Raw genomic sequence first — 19817 nt, 5'->3', positions numbered from 1 at the left:
CTTGAATATTTTCATTGTTTGCCTTTAAAATTCAAGTTTTGTGTTTCAGTTATGCCCCCAAAATGTAGTGTGCAAGTCTCATCGGGGTGCTCTGATCCAAGAACATTTACGTAAACATCTCATTATCGCATAGAACCTTTATAAAAGTAGATTAGGACACAGAAATTATAAATGATTTTTAAAGGCAGAGATTCTAAACACAAATCATGCTGGCAATAAAATTGTAATCAATACTGGGATCACAAGATTCTGTAGTTTAGAAAAGATGGTTTTTAAGCACTTAGTGTGTGTCAGACATAGTGTGAAGTGCTGGAAATACAAATGCAAACAAAAAATAGCCCCTGCCCTCAAGGAGCTTCAATTCTAATGGTAAAAAAACAGTACATAAAAAGGGAGCTGCAGAGGGGTAAAGGGAAGGTATCCATCTACCTGAGGGGCATGGCAGATAATTAGTTTAGGGAGTGGTGGGCTAAGCTGGTTTAGAAATAGTATTTTCTCCAGTCTCTAGCAAAAGATTACAGTTTTGGTGGGTGCAGGAATCTAACCCCCTATTTTCCATAGGTACGATGTGTCAACATTCCTGTGTTTTACTTTTGTGCTGTTTTCTAGGAATGTGAAGTTACCTCTGTGAATGTTGAGGACAGACTGTGTGCTTCAGTTTGCACTCCTCTTTAGTACATCTCTCTATCTGGAGGAGGAAAATGTGTTGGATCTTGAGTGCTTTGGAAAATGTTTGGTGTTTGTATTGATCAGAGTTGCTAAGTAGGGTATGGGTCTACTGTCATCCAGGCACTATGCTAAGCACTTTATAAACATTATATGATTCGATCTTCACAACAGCCCTGCAAGGTAGGCACTATTATTCCTATTTTACAGTTGAGGAAACTGAGGCAGAGGTTACGTGACTTGCCCAGGATCACATAGCTAATAAGTATCTGAGGCTAAATTTGAACTGAGGTCTTCCTGACTTTAGGCTCAGTGCTCGATGTACTGTGCCACCTGGTTGCCTCCAAGCCTTTTCAAAGTTGGTTTATTTTCACCATATTGCTGTTATTATACAAATTATTCTCCTGCTTCTGCTCACTTCACTGCATCAGTTTATATAAGTCTTCCCAAGCTTTTCTGAAACTCCTTCATCATTTCTTGTATCAAATTAGTATTCTATCACATTCATGTACCCGTAACTTGTTTCAACCATCCTCCAATGGATGACACCCCCTCCCAATTTCCACTTCTTTACCCCGACAGAGAGAGCTGCCATAATATTTTTGCACATTTGGTTACCTTTTTTTTTCCTTTTATCTCTTTGGGATACAGATCTAGTAGTGGTATTGCTAGGTCAAAAGGTATGCATAGTTTAATAGCTTTTTGGGCATAGTTCTAAATACCCTACCAGAATGGTTGAATTAGTTCACAGCATCACTAATAATTCATTAATGTACCTGTTTTCCCACCGTCTACCAGGTCAATTTCTTTTTTTGTCATCTTAGCCAGTCTGATGGGTGTAGCACCTCAGAGTTGTTTAAATTTGTATTTCTCAACTTAATGATTTAGAGCATTTTCTCACAGATAGTTTGTATTTCTTTCTCTGAAAACTGCCCATCCTTATCCTGTGACTATTTGAGGTCATTTGAGGAATGGCTATTTTTCTTGTTAATCTGACTCAGTTTTACCTTTATTTTATGTGTGTGTGTGTGTGTGTGTGTGTGTGTGTGTGTATATATATATATATATACACATACACACACATATATACATATATATGTAATCATAGTACATATTATATGAAATTATTGCATTATATATAATTATATTAGTCTATATTAAGAAGTGATTTATATTTGTAAATATTTATTATGCTGTATGTTACATAGAAGATATATTAATAATATGTGACATACATCTTAGAAATGAGGCATTTATTAGAGAAACTTGCTACAAAGATTTTTTTTCTCAGCTAACTACTTTTCTTCTAAAACTTCATTGGTTTTGTTTGGTTGTGAATTTTTTCCCTGTGCATAAATGTGACAGGTAATTTCTTCCACGTTCCAGTAATTTGCTTATTATCTCATCCTTTGTATCTAAATCATATACCCATTTTGACTGTATGTTGTTATACTGTGTGAGGTGTTGATCTATACCTAATTTCCGGTACTTTACCCAACAGTTTCTGTTAAATAGTGTGTGTTCACCCCCAGTGGTTGGGATCTTTGGGCTTATCAAACACTAAGTTACTGTGCTCATTTGCCTCTGTATAGTATGTACCTAATTTCTTCCACTGATCAATCTCATTCTTTCTTATCCGGTACCAAATTTTTTTTCTCCAGTGACAGTTAATGGAGGGTAATAATAATAAATAATGATAGCTAACATTTATATGGGGCAGCTAGGTAGTGCAGTATATAGAGCACTGAGCCAGGAGTCAGGAGACCTGAGTTCAAATCAGTCCTCAGACACTTGATCGTGGGAAAGTCACTTAGTCCTATTTGCCTCAGTTTCCTTATCTGTAAAATGAGCTGGAGAAGGAAATGGCAAACCACTCCAGTATCTCTGCCAAGAAAACCCTAAATGAGGTCATGGAGAGTCAGACATGACTGAAATGACTTGAACAACAACAAAACGTTTATATAGCTCTATTGCTAGACACCACGCTATGCTGTATGCTATTACTGTATCATTTGATCCTCACGACAACCCTGGAAGGCTTGTGCTGTTATTATCATCCCCATTTTTGAAATGAGGAAATGGAGGCAAATAGAGGTTAAGTGATTTGCCCAGGGTCACACAAGCTAGTAAATATCTTCAGGTAAGTGGGGGGAGGAGTATTAGGTTCCCTCTTAGTGCCCCTCTTCCTCTACCTGTGCAGGTATAAGGGGTCTGCCTTCTTAAGACCTTCTGGAAGCAGTAGCTAGAATGCCTGTGTTGGAATCTGCTCTGATCTACATAGGGATCAAAGGTATATCTAATTCTTTCAATTAATCCTAATGTGTTTTATCATCTATCTGATTTAAGTGCTCAAAGAATTTAACGCTTTTTCAGCTTAATGAATTACATTGTTGTTTGAACGTAGTTTATGCTTTTGATTGATTCAATAGAAGTGTCTAGGAATTGCTCACACCCATTTCACACTTTGATTTTTTAATATAGTGAAGGATACCTCATAAAAGGATCAGGGCGTAAGACTATCTTGTTACAGTCATTGGAGTTGGGGTGTGGGAAAAACCCCTCTTACTCATGAAAGAGAAAATCCAAATTATTCAAATCTTACTTTGCTTCTATCTTATAAACCAAAGGAGAATGATTTCCATAGTGGAGAAGGATAGAATAGCAGTAATTAACACAGCATTAAACTACAAATGAATGTATTATAAAAGAGTATCTGGTTGAGCTGATCACCCATCTAGCCTGAGTGAAGTGCTTCTTAAAGTACTGTAAGAACTGGTATATGTGATTGCTTTGTCATTGAGGATTTTTTTGCCCTCAAAGAAGGCCCAAACCTGGACCAACCAGTCAGAAGAAGCACCTCGGTTGGCATAATAGACATGCTTTGCATGCTCTCTGAGTGAACCCAAAGTTCTCCTTCTGGATGTTGCTGACTGGGAACATTCTCCTGGTAAGGACCAGGTCCACTGGGCATCTCTCTTATCCTATTGCTTTATGGATCCTGTGTGGGACCCAAATTAAACTCAGAGACTTCTCAAGGTGGAAAGCAAAGGTTACCTTTATTACAATCTCAAGACATGGCTGGCTGCTCCTTCTATGCACTGGGACAAGGGAGGCCGGTATGCAACAGGACACGCCTTATAAACCCTAACGCAAACAAGTCCCCACCCACCATTATCCCTTATTCCCCTTAACTGGGGGGTGGGCTTACATTCTAAGCGTGAACTTTAAAGACAAGGAAACGGGGTATAGCCAATCCAAGCACACTACTCCCATTCAGTAAACCTGATGCTGACGTATCAAGAGGGGGGAGGGGTCTAGGGCCTAATTCCCAAGAGCTAGGCAGTTCCTAGGAAACAGAAATCCTCCCCAAGCCCCCCTTTCTCCCCTATCCCAGAATCAAGAAAAAGGCGGGAAGCCAAGGGCAAACGGCTCAGGTTGGGGGGGCAGGGCTTATTCTTTCTGTTACATGCTTAAAAACAGGGTGGGGGGAGGATTTTGAAAGTAATAATCAAGAATTATTGACCTTTTGAAGAGGCTTCACTTTTGAGAGTTCATCTCTCACAATCCCATCCAGTTATAGTATTCCTGTTATGTTATTTCCACGTTTCTGCTTAACACATATGGAGACTATAATTTTGGCTGACACAGGCATCCTGAGTCAGGAAGGAAGAAGGGGCTTGCTGTAAGGGTATAAAAGTTCCTCTTCAAATATTCTTTCTTTGAGTTCAGAATTATTCTGACCTCCCATGCATGCATGATTCTGTGGCTTAAAGAGAGTAAATAGCATGTATAAAACCTGATTCTTTTTCTTCTTTTAGACCAAACTTCTCTTTAAGGTTGACGCCAACATCATTGATCTTTGAAAAAACCATGGGAATAGAAATGGGGCAAATACTGTCCTAATTTTCTTTTTTTTCCCCCTAATTTTCAAAAGATGAATTTATTAAACCACAGGTCTTTGTCTTCTGGAAAAATTCTGGAATGTGTCAGATTACATAAGGAAGTGGTGAGCATTAAAAGTCAGCATGAGTTGAGTCAGCTTGGTGGCTCAGTGGATAGAACATGCTGGGCCTGGAGTCAGGAAGACCTGAGTTCAAATCCAGTCCCCAACGCTGACTGGGCAAGTCATTTAACCTCTGTTTGTCTTAATCCACTGGAGAAGGAAATGGCAAACTACTCCGGTATCTTTGCCAAGAAAACCCCATGGACAGTATGGTCCATGGGGTCAGAGTCAGACATGACTGAGCAACATGTCTTTTTTGACTAGGTTATGAGACTAGTATGTTAGGAGAAAGCCATAGGCATGGATTTTAGCAAAGCATCTGACAAAAATTCTTACACTGCTTGTCGACAATATGTCTGAATGTAAACTGGATGATAATAGAGTTAGGTGTGAGTCAGAACTCGTTGAATGATCAGACCCAAGGAGTAATAATTAATCGATTAATTATGTCAATGTCAACTTAGCAGAAAGTCTCCTGCACTGCCCCCAGGATCTGTCCCTAGTCCCTACTATTTAGCAATTTTATAAGTGATTTAGATGAAGGCATAGATGATATGTTTGCCACATTTGTAAATTAAATTAAGCTGGCCAGGATAGCTAGAATGTTGGATGTCACAAATACTAGGAACGCTAGAATGTATCTATTGTTTTCTTACCATTGGAGCTATTTAAGTAGGGGATGATGCAGGGGAGGATTGCTGTCTAGTTATAGATTTAACTACATAACCTATAGGTTATCTATCTATCTATCTATCTATCTATCTATCTATCTATCTATCTATCTAATCTATCTAATCTATCTATCCCTACCAGCTCTGAGATTGAGTTTTACTGAAATCTCCTAAATGACTAAGATAGAGGTCAGGCATATTCTTGGATCAGCTACTGGTCTCTACAGGCAAAAAAGCTATTCCATAACAAATATGAATTTGTTATAATAGCCATATTATGTTACTACTACATTGTCATATCTACTGTTCTCATCATCACTACCTTGTGTGAGTGAAGTAGAATTTTTAAAGACTTGTGTTAACTTGAGTTAAAGAAAAACACCTGTGAACTGTTAAATGGAAGAAACCCCGGGCCCAAAAGGGGAACCTGGAATGAACCAGAGTCCAATCACAGTTTACACAGATGCATTTATTGCCTGAGAATAAGCTTGCAAGCTGGAACAATGTCTGTTCTGACATGTTCAAGGCCCAGTTGGAAAGACTGAGATATATATGTGCCTCTGTGTGTGTGTGTGTGTGGTGTGTGTGTGTGTGTGTGTGTGTGTAGATAGATGTATATGTGGATAGATATAGAAAGAGAGATATTTCAAATGAAGGGAGGTAGGGAATTTGGGGAGAAAGGCAGGAAATAGTCCCCATTCCCAAGAAAGGGGAGATCCAGGAGGAGAAGTAAGGAATTCCAGGTGTCAGATATGTGGCCCTTTGATACACAAATCAGCCTGACAGTTCAAGGCTTGAACACAAACAGTAAGATAAGGAGATGTAAAACAGGATGTGTCCTAGAGCCCCATAACCAACAATTAGGGGAGTCTCTAGAGATAAAGATGTCTCTTGAAGGTCCACAAACCACCAAATGGCGCAGGGTCTACTTCAAAGCTGGGATGAGCTAAATCGGCTTCGGAGTTGCTGATTTTCTGCACATCTAGCTAGGTTTGTGCTCGGTCACCGCAAAGGCTTGTTGGTATGTCGAGCCATGTCCTCATACAGTTCAAATGTGGCCTTAGGGACAGCTAGGTGGCATAGAGCTCCAGCCTTGGAGTCAAGAGGACCTGAGTTCAAATCTGGTCTCAGACACATAACACTCACTAGCTGTGTGACCCTGGGCAAGTCACTTAATCTCTTCCTCAGTTTCCTCGTCTGTAAAATCAGGATAATAACAGCATCCACAATGCAGAGTTGTTGATAACATTTATAAACCCTTTAATACAGTGCTTGACACATAGTAGGTGAGGTCTATAGATAGAGATTTATTCCCATCCCTTTCCCCTTCCCCTCAGTTTGGTGCTTTGCACATAATAGATATTTAGAATCATGGAATACAAGAATGTTAGAGCTGGAATTGACCTTAGAGAGAGGTTATTTAGGCCATTTTACAGATGAAGAAATTGAGGCCCAGGGGAGACGTGACTTCCTCAAGGTCACATAGCTACTTAACTTGGAAGACAAAGAACCTAGGCTTTCTCTGATTTGCAATGTTAAAATTTCTGTAAATATAGATATTTGTCATCATTCTTGCCATAACAGATCTTTTACTTGGGTAGATGAAATTGATTCTGGAAATTGAATTTTTCCCTCTTTTATTTTAAATAGATTTTTATTGATGTTTTAATGTGGTTTAAGGATTGAGTAAGGCTTCATTGTTGGAAAGAGACACTTGCAGGCCATTTAACAGTTAACAAAAGGAGATTTGCTTAGCCCTAACATACAAAAGATACTCAATTAGGATACTTGCTCAACTGGGTTAGACTGGTTCCCCTATCCCCCTATGGAAATTAGTTTAACCAGAAAGACCAAAAAGGATGTTGAGCCTTGGGATGTCAGCCAAGTGTGAAGGGCCCCACATCCTTGTGAATAGGTCTTTTTATTAGCTTAGGTGACCTGGAAGCTGCTTCATTATAGCCAGAAGCCTTAAGGAAACTGTGTCAAAGGAGGCCTTTGGACCTCTGGGCCAATCAAGTCCTGAGGACAGTTTTGTCAACTTGTAGGGGAAAACTAGCCTAATCTGTGTTTTAGAGTGAGTAGAAGGGAATCCTGGTCCTGTTCTCTCTTCCTTTCCCTCTTTCCTCCTCTCACCTGTCTCCCCCTCCTTTCCTCCTCCCCTCTTCTTTCCTCCCCCCTTCCTCTCTCTTCCCAGAAAGCCCATCCTTCATAACAAAGATTTCTTTTTAATTGTAAAAAAAAAAAATCAGGAAAACCAGTCAGCACATTGAAAGAGTCTAATGTTCTATTCAGTGTTTCACACCTATTGGAAGTGGGAGTTTGGGGAAATGTATTCTTACATTTCCTTTGGGGCCAAGCTTATTCTTTTTAATTTCGAAACATTTGACATTGGGGTTGTCCTTGTCTATGTTGTTTTCCTGACTCTGCCTCACTTTGCGTCAGTTCATGTAAATCGGTTCATGCTTCCCTGTATTCACTGTGTTGGCAGTAAAATTCTGTGACGTTTATCTACTACAGTTTGTTTAGTTAGCTGTTCCCTGATCAGTGAGCATGTACTTTTGTTTTCAGTTCAATTTTAATTTCAGTGAACTGAAAATGAAAAATGTAGTACCTGGAGACCACCAACATGTAGGATTTTTTTTTATTGGAAATGTGGATGTTACAGCTACTGTTGAGTTTGAAATTCTTAGCTTGAAAGTCTCCTGCTTATTCATCTTTCCCATGGTGGTACTACCAGTAATTGATGGAAGCATAAGGAATTCTTGTAAACAGCAGGTGGGAGCAGGGGTCCAGATGTTAACTAAAGAACCATCCTATATATGCTACAGAAAGTTTTATTAAAAATGTGATTGGAGGTAAATGAGCTGTTGAATCTTCTCACACCATGGTGCCCTGTTGCTCTGGAGATAGGATATTGAAAGGATTTGCCTCACTTATATTAAGCAAAGCAAAGAATTTGCTCTTTTAGCAAAGGAATACTGTTTGGGTAAGGTAAACCAAATCAAATTTAGAGAAGTCTGGTTTTTTTCCTCCTATTTGAGCTGAAAGGATTAAAAAGACTAGAAATTTTGCTTGCAATTGAAGTTAAAAGAAAAATTAGACTAATTTCTTTTGACTCAACACACATTTCTTAAGTGTCTACTCTGTGCAAGGCAAATGAAAGTCAAGATAATTTAGTGGTCAGAGACCTGGCCTCAGATTGAAGAAATCCTGTGTATGAGCCCTGTTTCTGAAACATAATGGCAAATAACTTAACCTCTCAGGTGTCTCCTTCCCCCACACCCTCAATTCTCAACACATGACACATTCCTCCCTCCCTCTCCCTCCCCCCCCTCTCCTCTCCTCTCCCCCCTCTCTCTCTCCCTCTCCCTCTTTCTCTCTCCCTCTCCCTCCTCTCTCTCCCTCTCCCTCTCTCTCTCCCTCCCTCCCCCTCTCTTTCCCTCTCTCTTCTTCTCTCTCTACCCCCCCTTTCTCTCTCTCTCTCCCCCTTCCCCCCTCTCTTCCTCCCTTCCTCCCCTTGCCCAGGGTCACACAGATAGTAAGTGCCCGAGTTCAGATTTGAAGTTAAGTCCTCCTGACTCCAGGGCCGGTGCTCTATCCACTGCAACACCTAGCTGTCCCACTTGACAGATGTCTTAATTGGTGGAGGACATTTGGCATATCTGTGAAATCACAGTTATGCCTTGACACCCCTGCCCCGAAAAGGGTTGGGAATACAAAGAGGAATGCCATTTTCTTCCTTCAAAGAGTTTATATTCTTATGATGCACATAGCGATGTAAGTAGGAAGTAATTTGAGGAAGGAGAAAGCACTAGAAAGTCAGGAAATGAAGAAAGACTTTTTGGGAGCACTTGAACTGAGCTTGAAAGTCAAGTATGACATCAGAACAATGACACAAACATGTTTTTGTTTTATGGAGGTCAGGATACATGGTGGCATTTGCCCTCTACCCACTTGTATTGGCCCATCTGGCTCCTTGAATAGTTAGATCAGGGTGCCCCTACAGGCTACACTTGACCTTAATGACAGGACAAGATTTGTCGTAGTTGGCTGTTAGAGTTAGATGGGTTTACGTTTTCTAAGGTAGAATAATGCCGAGATTTAAAGAACAGCTCCAGGAAGTAGTACGCTGTAGGTGGGCTCGGCTTAGCCAATAAAAAGTAAGTTGATGGTTCCAAAAAGACCTCAAAATCAAGATAAGGGTCGAGCCAGCTCAGACCAGTTAGGGTCAATCTGAGGACACCTGGAAAATGTTAGTGCGCATGCGTAATGAACTTCATTACTATTATCTGATACACCCCTGCATAAAATTAGAGCCTCATTAACAAGGCATGGGACATATGACCAAGGGAGGGGGAACATACTTGAGCATCTCAAGGGGAAACATGTAAGGAAAGGTGTAACCTGGGAAGGGATGGACCAATCCAGGCCTGGGAGGTTTTGCGCCCAATTCAACTACATGTAAACACATTTGCCCTTGCGCTCAGGGCCCATCCCTCCTAAAGAGGGGTGGAGCCCGCTTCTGGCCAGAAATGTCTAAATCCTCTGGACTTTCCTGATACGAAATTTTTGGTGTCAGCGTATTTCTAACATTGGCCATGTCAAGTTTAGTCACTGTTGTGGTCTGACTTTAAAGCTGCAGTCATCCAGGGATGCTTTTTGCTACGTCTTTATACCACATGCTTCTGTTGGTGTGAATAAGATGACAAGCAGTGTGGTTGGTTTTAAATTACTAGCCTTCCCACCTATACCACAGCCAGCAGATCTGTCTTATTCTTTGAGGAGGAAAAAGGACCGCCTAAGTGACCATGGTATTACAGCTAGATGAGACGGTGCATTTTGGTAATAGTTTTGGAGTCGGGGATTCTGGGTTCAGAGCTTGGCTCTACTGCCTGTGTGACCTTGTAACTGCTTTCTGCCATTTTCTTCCCTATGAAATAAGGTAGTAAGACTAAGTAGCCCATTAATTCAGTCCAACAAGCTTTTATTAAGTACCGATTATATGGGCAAAGCCTTGTGCTACTAGATGGAGAGAAACTCATCTTTGCCCTTTCCCTTCCCGGCAAAAATAAATTCATTTAGAACCTGTTGCTCTGGAAGTCTACTTTTTCAGTTGTTAGTCTCAGAGCTCTTTTAGTAGAAAAAACTGGTCACTGATCCCTGACTGAAATGAGAAAAGCCTTGCCTTGTCCTACAGGCTGGTCTGCTTTGAGAGGATTCTGTAATGCATCATATAATCTGAGATTTCCTCCTCTGTTTGGTCTCTCTTTCAGTTGAATACACATAATTCTTTTTATAGTTCCAGCCCCTGGCCTTCAGAGACTATTGAGACAGCTGGTCGTGCAGGTTATACTATTCTCTTCGGTTGTTGATGATTTAACCCTATATTCAGGTTAGAAATAATAATGATGACGTATTCATATACACACATATATAAAGTGTTATATAATGTAGGGATATATATTATATAAACATAATATGAAAATAAGAAAAGAAGGAAGAATTAAAATCCAAGAGCTTCTGTTCTTTTTCTCTTTTTATTGGGCAGGGAAGATAAGAAGCATTTATGAAGTGTTTACTGTGTGCATTGTGCTAAGCACTTCACAAGTATTATCTCATTGGATCCTCACAACAACCCTGGGAAGTAGGGACAGTTGTCAGAAGGTATGTTGGCCCAGTTACCCGTTGTTCCCAGCCCTGCTTATCCCATTGTTGGGGGAAGCTCTGGTGGGAAAGAAGACGCCAAGTCTGCAGCCTTGGTATTAACTGCTCTTTGTCAAGTTTCCCTGCCTGCAAAGTGGCGCGTGCTTGCTACCTCGGGAAGGAGCCGAATTGCAAGGGTCCAACCTTGTCTGCTGAGGTGGACCTATCTGGATTGTCAGAAAATTACCTGTAACAGCCGTCCCCACTTGAAGCCAGTTTGTCTTCATCGATCAGCCTGTCAAATGTTGCTACCTTGACGTACTTGTAATAAAATCCTTTTAGTTATTTTTGTTCTGCGTTTTGCCTGGTTTACCAGGGTGAAAGCCCAAAGGAAGAATTTTCCTTTTAACACTATTACAGTTGTAGAATCTGATGCAAACAGAGGCTAATTTCTAAATGGGGTCCCTTTTTCCATATGCAGTGAGCCAGCCTTTATAACAAAGAATAAAAAAAGGAAGATGGTGGGAGAAACATTTCAGCAAAATTAACCAGCTTGTCATTTGAAAATACATGCAATGCTTTATACACATAATATTCAGAGAAGGGAGAGAAAGTACCTTCCCCCCCCCATGCAAAGTGAGGCTTTCATTTCATCTTTATGTCCTCAGCACCTAGCATATCCCTTGCATATAGGTAGGTAGGTCAGTGTTTATTGAAATAAAACTAACACCTGCTCACCTGCCACATAACTGCTCAAAATGTTAGCAGTTCAGAACATCACCTTATATTATTTGTTGGCTTCTTGGTACAAAAATACATTTCTGAGCTGAAGTTTTGTTTCCAGTGGAAAAACAGTATTTTAAAGTTTAGGCTAGGGTCCAAACCCCCGCCTTGTTTAGTTGTTTGTATCCTGAGCTATCCCTGGCCTATTCCACTGAAATCCTTCAGTCTTGAATCACAGTACTTATGACTGGTCATGATTTCATATGAAGCAAAATCAGGAATTATAAATAGATTAAAGAAATAGAGAAATTAGGTGGGAAATGCTTGCTGACAGAAGGAATAGAGGGCAGGAGGAAAGTTCAGCCATCACTGTTCTTTTTCCTGAACAAACTCAGTGTCAGTCCATGCATGACATCCAGAGATCCCTTCTCAGGTGTCTGACTAGGTGGAGTGCTCTGGCCTCCTAAGCAAATAGCCTCGGCTTTTGCCTTTCCTCCAAGTGCCCGGTGCAGTACAGCCCCATCCTTATATCCTAGGCTTATCACACATTATTCCCCTTCACCACCAGCAAACTGGCTTACTCATTATCCTTCACACAGGATGTACCACTTCCCATTTCATGCTTTTCCACGGGCTGCCTCCTGTGCCTGGCAGGAAGGAAGAAAGAGAAGGCAGGAGGAGAGAAGGAAGAAAAAGGGGAAGAAGGAAGGAATGGAGGGACAAAGCAAAGAAGGAAAGGAGAGATGAAGGAAGAAAAGAAAAGACATAGGAAGGAAAGAAAGGAGGGACAAAGGAGAAAGGAAGTAAAAGGTAGAGGAAGAAAGGAAGGAAATGAAAGATGAAGGAAAGGAAGAAAGGAAGAAAGAAGAGGGAAGGAAAAGCGAGAGGAGGAAAGAAGCAGCAAAGGGGAGGATGAATGAAGGATAGTATTTATTAAGTGCGTACTGTGCATCAGGCACTCTGTAAAATTCTTGACAAGTATCTTCCCATTATACAACCCTGGGAGGTGGATTCTATGTTATCTCCATTTTATAATTGAGGAAACTGAGACAGACAGAAATTAAGTACCATGCCAGATGCCACACAGCTAGTAAAAGTTTATGAGGAAGTACTCGAACTCAGGTCTTCATGACTCCAGGCCTAGAACTCTGTCTACTGAACCATCTGTAGGCCTTGGCCTGGAATGTCCTCCTTCTTCACCTCTGCCTCATAAGGCTCTCTAGCTTTTTTCTTTTTTTTTTGTTTTTTGTGTTTTTTTGTTTTTGCTGGGCAATGGGGTCAAGTGACTTGCCCAAGGTCACGCAGCTAGTAAGTGTTATGTGTCTGCGGCCGCATTTGAACTCAGGTCCTCCTGAATCCAGGGCCAGTGCTCTATCCACTGCGCCACCTACCTGCCCATATAGCTTTTTTCAAAACCTTTTGTACTTAACTGCTACACTTATTTGTTATGAGAGAGCTTTTATCTGGTTGGAGGTAGAAGGAATTGCATGGAGAGGAGCTGAGTACTGATAGTGATACTAAGAAAAAAAAGAAAAAGGTCAATGAAACATGTTTAAAAATCCAAAGAAGAGGGGAAAAAAGTTGAGGGCCTTTCCTGATCCTCCTAGATATCCAGTACTTCCCCCTCCTCACTCCCCTAAAGTTACTTGTATCTCTTTAAGGTATATCTTTAAATGTATATATGTTGTTTCTCCCAATCAAATGTGAGCTTCTGGAGAGCAGAGACTGCATTACTTGTGTCTCTGTCACTAGCATTTAGCTTACAGTGGATGCTTAATAAATGCTTGTTGATTGATTCTTTTCTCTTCAGGGCCAAATATGGTCAGTGTAATTAGAACAGCATTCAGTTTGGTGGGGTTTGTGTTCTTCTGTTTCCATTGTTACACTTGTACATATTATTATCTTGGTTCTGCTGTCTCCTTACTGCTTATTTTCTTCTTGTTCCAAGTTCTGCTGTCTTGGACTACGCAAAAACCTGTTTGAACTCTTGAAGAATGGCTCATGTTTTAATTCCCTCCCTCCCACCCCAGTTCTTCTCTTCTCCATACTGCATGTTCCTGGTTTTTTCATCTGATTCACATTATGGCAGGAACTCTGATTGCCCTCCCCTAAAAGTTCCAGTTTACCAACATTGATCTTTTATAAATTATTTTTAAAAATTTTAATTTGACAAATAACAAATATGAACAAGTATTTCAGCATCCCAAGAAGAACAGGAAAAAGAGGATTGTATGTGAAATTGTGAATCTCTGAAATGTATAATTTTTAAAAATATTTTCTTCCAATTGCATGTTAAAAGTTTTTAACTTTTTCTTTTAAAGTTTTGAGTTCTGAATTCTATCTATCCCACCCTTTCTTCCCTCCCCCATAGTAAGCAATCTAATATAACTTATATATTTGCAATCATATAAAATATTACCATATTATAGAATGTATAATTTTTAAAGTGGATATCTAATTACATTAAATTTAAATAAATTTAAATGGGCAACAAAATTATTCTACCTATGGCCCTCAACTTTTTTCCCCTCTTCTTTGGATTTTTAAACATGTTTCATTGACCTTTTTCTTTTTTTTCTTAGTATCACTATCAGTACTCAGCTCCTCTCCATGCAATTCCTTCTACCTCCAACCAGATAAAAGCTCTCTCATAACAAATAAGTGTAGCAGTAAGTACAAAATGTATCAACATATTTATTGGTTGTATGTAAAAATGTATGTCTTATCCTGCATCTCTTCTCTACCAAGAGGTGGGAGGCATGCTTTTTATCATCAGTCTTCTAAAGTTAAAATTGGTCACTGCCTTGATGAGGGTTCAAAGGTCTTTCAAAGTTGGTTTCCTTTCAGCTATTGTAGACATTGTATAGACCGTTATTTTGTTTACTTCACTCTACATGACTTTATACAAATCTTCCCAAGTTCCCCTGAATGCTTGTCTTTTGTAATTTCTTTTGATGTGTTACATCCATGTAGCATGGATTCCCAGTAGAGGGGCACCTGCTTGTTTCTAGATCTCTGCTACAATAAAAAAAAAAAAAGAGACACTGTTAGTACTTTTGTTCATATGAGTACTTTCTGTCTTTTCATTTCCTTGTAGTGTTTGCCTAGTAATGGTATCATAGCTGTGTCAAAAGGTATGAATAATTTTTGTGACTTTGAGGTATAATTTTAAATTGTTTCCCAGAATGATCCAACCAATTTACTGCTCCGCCCTGTATGAATTAACATCCTGTCCTCCCACAATCCCTCCGGAACCTCCTTTCTGCCAGTCATTTCAATTTGCATTTATCTTGTCATTATTAGTGAATTGGAGCATTTTTAATATAGTGTGATAGCTTTCATTTCTTTTTTTTTTAAATCATTCATAACCTTTGACACTTGGAAATGGCTCTTGTCTGTAAGTATTTGTATCAATTCCTTGAATATCTTGGATATCAGACCTTTATCAGAGAAATTTGCTGCCAAGATTGTTTCCCTAGTAACTGTTTGCCTTCTAATTCTAACTATGTTAATTTTGTTTATGCAAAATCTTTTCAGTTTGCTGTAATCAAAATTGCCCATTTTATGTTTTTATGTTTATCCCTTGTTTGGTCAAGAACTCTTCCTCCATAGTAGTGAAAGATATCACCCTTCTTTCTCTTCATGTTGGCTTAAGATATGACTTCTTATGGTGGTCATATGTGAGTTTAGAGCTTTTATTGTAGTATATGATGTAAGGCATTTTATCAGCATCCTACAGTGTGGTTTCACAAGCTTCCGGAACAAAATATTACAGATGAGATCTGACAAAAGCAGGTTAGAGCAAGGTGGTCACTTCCCTATTATCAGATGCTTTGCCTCTCTTAATGTAACCCAAGGCTGCCTTACCTTTTTTACTTACCTTATTATACTAATAGTAGCTAGCACATTTACATCCCCCTTTCAGGGGACATAAATGCAAAGTACATATGTTATCTCATTTGCTCCTGACAACAACCCTATGGGGTAAGGGCTATTATCATCCCATTTCTAGGGATGAGGAAACTTGAGTCAGGCAGAGGTTAAGTGACTTGCTCAGGGTCGCATAGCTAGTAAATGTTTTAGGCCAGGTTTGAACTCTGGTCTTTTTGACTCTAGGCCCAGTGTTCTATCCACTATGCTTAACTTACACTATTTATTCCTGTATATCTTGTAATACGTGGAAAACCTCCATATTGTCTTCAGGCTAAACTGTTGTCTAGCCATTACTCCACCATCTTACTCTTGTGAAGTTGTTGTGTTTTTTAACCTGAATATAATATTTTAGATTTATCCTTAGTATATTTCACTTTATTCAGTTCAGCCCATTGTTCTGATCTGTAAAGATCTTTTTGTGTTCTGCCTGTCACCCAGTGAGCTAGCAAACCTTTCCAGTTTAATGTCATGAGCAGAATGGATGAACATACCATCTACGCCTTTATCCAAATGTTTTAAATAGTATAGGACCAATGGGCTTAGAGCCTTTGGGGCCCTGCACTGCAGACTTTCTTCCACTTTTATATAGCACCATTAGTGAAGATTCTTTTGATCCAGCTGTTTACACAAATCCAAATCTACCGATTTTACTACTAATCAGCCCACATCTTTTCTCCAAGAATAGCATTAGAGGTTTTGCTAGTTAGGACAGGCCTCTGGGTATAAACATGGTCTTGCCATTCCTTTTTCAAACCCTAGTTAGGAAGTTTATGTTAGTGAGGAATTTCTGGCTTCTAGCAGGATGATTTATCAGCCCCCCCCAAAAAAAACCCAAGCCTCACTCCCCAAAACATGCCTTGTCTATCACGTGTACCACAAAACCATGCTGTCTCTAAATATCGCTTCCTATTTGAGAGGGCTGTGTTTAATGTAATAAAACAGTGAATGTATCTAGTTATAGCTTTTGAGGTTGGTCATACTGTAACCTGGGCCCCAACATAGTGATGTTCTTTTGGTGTTTTGGAGTATAAAGGACAACCAGCCAGCTTTTGAAGTAAATTAATGCTTATAAGAAGAGCCATTGTTTGATTCACGAAAACTGTTAGGAAACATTATATATTGCATACTATATCTTAGACGTAGGCCATTAAATTGGTTTTCCACCGATTCCTCCTATTTAAATGCAACTCCTTCCCCCCAAATCCTACAAAACCTTTTCTGTCCTTACTTAAACCTTATGTCTATCCCTGTACCTATTCCTATTGAAGGAGGGGACACCTTTCCTTGGCTAACGTGGTGCCGCTTTATTATCTAAGCTCAAGCTGATTCTAGAATAGCACAATTGAAAGATAAGGAATCATTTTCATGATGAGTTGCCAACCCGAACCCCACTCAAGTATTATGAGTATGGCAGCGTCACCGTACCAGTGTTCCAAACAGAATGGCTCATGGCAAAATGTAAAGCATTGCCCCACGTGATGGTGAAAAAGTGCTGCGTGCAAGTGCTTTGGAAAGAGTAAATGCCAATTTTACTTAGTCTTGTGTGTGATGCACATCATATCAGTGATAACATATGGTTGTGTGTTCCCCCTGGGTCTTAGCGTAGGCTATATTTTACTGACTTGTAGTGTAGGAGGTAGAATTAATGATGGCCTCATCTTTAATCACTTGGAGAAACTGGACAGAGAGAATTCCCTGAGCTAATCTATCCAAATTCAAGTAATTGAAAAAAAATTTTCAAGTACCAAGTTAACCTTAAAAGAATGATTGTCTTTCTCCCCAATTTGGACTGGAATGAATTGGGACTATTAACCTCATCTCTTAGGTGTATTTCTTTTAGCAGGTGACAGTCATGTCAAGCTCCTAATTTGTATGATGTCATGGGAAAGCCCTGGGGTTTTCTCATTCCAGAGTGTAAAAATACCCTGCAGGGGAAAGGGTACTTCCATGTTTTTTTTTTTCTTTTTCTATTTTGGCAGAAAGCATTTTGGTAGATTGGAATTACATCCAGTGTTTGATTTAGAAGGGCCGTGAATTCCTAGTGAAACCATTTATACAACTGGCTTTTCCCCCCTTTTTTTTTCAGAGTGATCAATGCAGGAAAGAGCACGCACAATGAAGATCAGGCAAGTTGTGAGGTGCTGTCTGTGAAGAAGAAGTCAGGAGTCATTACCTCAACTCCAAACAGAAATTCATCTGCCAAGCGAAGGTCCTCTCTTCCTAACGGGGAAGGGCTGCAACTGAAGGAGAATTCTGTAAGAGAATCCCTTTTAATCTTGGTATTCACATAAGACAGTTACTCTTTGCCCTAGTGCTTAGCATAGCGCCTGAACAGAGTGGGCTCTAAGATAATTAATAGCTTAGCTTTTTTCCTGAAGGGTTTAAGATACAAGAGCTAAGTTGAAAATATATGGTGTGCAGACTACAGGGGAGAGAATGTAGATGGAGTATGCCAAAATGGCTTAGAACAGGGGTTTTCAAATTTTTTATCTCAGGATTCTTTTAACTCTTAAAAATTGAGAACCCCAAAGAACGTTTGTTTATGGGTTATACCTGTCAACATTTAGTACATTAGAAGTGAAAACTGATGAATTTTAAAAATATTTCTTCATTTAAAATAATCATAAAACCATTATGTATTAACATAAACAAATTTTTGTGAAAGATGATTATATTTCCCTAAACAAAAAAAATGAGAAGAGTAACATTGTTTTACACTTTTTTTAACACATTGTTTTTGCAAATCACCTTAATATCTGGCTTAATAAAAGACAGAGGAAGCTTTGCAAATCATCTCATTGAATTGAGTAGAATTATTTTTGATCCCTTTTATATATTACATAAAAGAATCTATATTACAGATCAGGATTATCTAGACTGTAATTATTTCTATAAGTATTCTTTCCCTTGATAATAACCTCCAGAAAGTTCACTCTTATGGCCTGGGGTATGTGATGACAAGATTAAAATGAAAAAAAGGGAGAGTTGTTGCTGTAGTTCAGTACTGGAATGGAATGATGATGAGAGAGGAAGAAGTGGAACCAGGTGGTCTAGGATGGAGTATTACTGATCTCTATCTCAGAGACGCCAGGTAGGTTCAAGAGTACAGAAAGCCAAGGTTATGCAGTGCCTTTCATTCTAAGATTGGGCAGTGAGTATTAATGGAGAATCCAAAAAATCATTCATTATGACCAAGTCTGATTTATGCCAGGGATGCAAGGATGGTCCCATATTAGGAAAATCAGTCAGCCTACTTAATTATATTTGCAAACCAAAATATCTAAAACCACATGATCATTTTAGTAAATGCAGAAAAAAAAACTTTGACAAAATACAGCACTCTTTTATGCTAAAAACCCTACGAAGTATAGGCATTGAGTGACCTTTTAAAATATCATATAAAGATCTAAAACCCAAAGTAAGTATCATATGTAATAGGGATACACAAGAACCTTTTACAGTAAGTAAAAAAATTCATTCTGGGAATGAAGCAAGAACGCCCAGGCTCCACACTGTTACTTGATGTGGTTCTGGAAATGCTAGCAACAGCAGTAAGACGAGAAAAAGAAATTAAAGGTATAAAAACAGGTAAAGAGGAGATAAACTACCCCCATTTGCTGATGATATGATGGTTGGGAAATCCTAGGGATTTAGCAAAGATTTTAATTGAGATAATAGCTTCAACAAATTGCAGGCTACAAAAGTAAATCTTTGAAAATCAATGTTTTTATTTTCCATATTATAATAACAAAACACAGGAAGCAATAATAGAAAAAAACCCTATTCCAGAAAAACTACAAAATGCATAAAATATCTAGGGATCTACCTACTAAAGCACACAATAAGACTTATATAGATTCAATTACAAAGGGCTCCTTAAGGAAATAGAGAACAATTTAAATAGTTGGTGGAATATTCAGTGCTTGTGGATAGGCTGTGCCAGTATAATAAAAATGATAATACTACCAAAATTAATTTATACTTTTAATATGTCAAATTACCAGGAGGATACTTCATAGAACTTGATAAAATAATAGCAGAATTCAGTCAGAAAAATAAAAGATGTAAAATATCAAGGAAAATGATGTCAAGAAGTAGAGGCAGAGGGGGAATAACACTTCCAAACCTCAAATTATTATAAAGCAGCAGTCATCAAAATCATCTAGTATTGGTTAAAA

General features: G+C 39.1%; 1 protein-coding gene across 2 annotated transcripts in view; it reads left to right on the top strand.

Annotated features, from left to right (window-relative positions):
• The window catches only part of PPM1H (protein phosphatase, Mg2+/Mn2+ dependent 1H), a 310397-nt gene that overhangs the window by 97432 nt on the left and 193148 nt on the right, over nt 1-19817 (top strand). For both annotated transcript variants that reach the window (XM_020990179.2, XM_020990180.2), the window contains exon 2: nt 17726-17894. In XM_020990179.2, the coding sequence (XP_020845838.1) occupies nt 17726-17894 (169 nt within the window). The remainder of the gene's footprint in view (nt 1-17725; nt 17895-19817) is intronic.

The sequence above is a fragment of the Phascolarctos cinereus genome, unplaced genomic scaffold, assembly GCF_003287225.1.
Source record: "Phascolarctos cinereus isolate Bilbo 61053 unplaced genomic scaffold, phaCin_HiC Scaffold_1;HRSCAF=81, whole genome shotgun sequence".
Classification (NCBI taxonomy): domain Eukaryota; kingdom Metazoa; phylum Chordata; class Mammalia; order Diprotodontia; family Phascolarctidae; genus Phascolarctos; species Phascolarctos cinereus.
The sequence above is the reverse complement of the archived record's forward strand: the minus strand, read 5'-3'. Positions and strand labels throughout refer to the sequence as shown.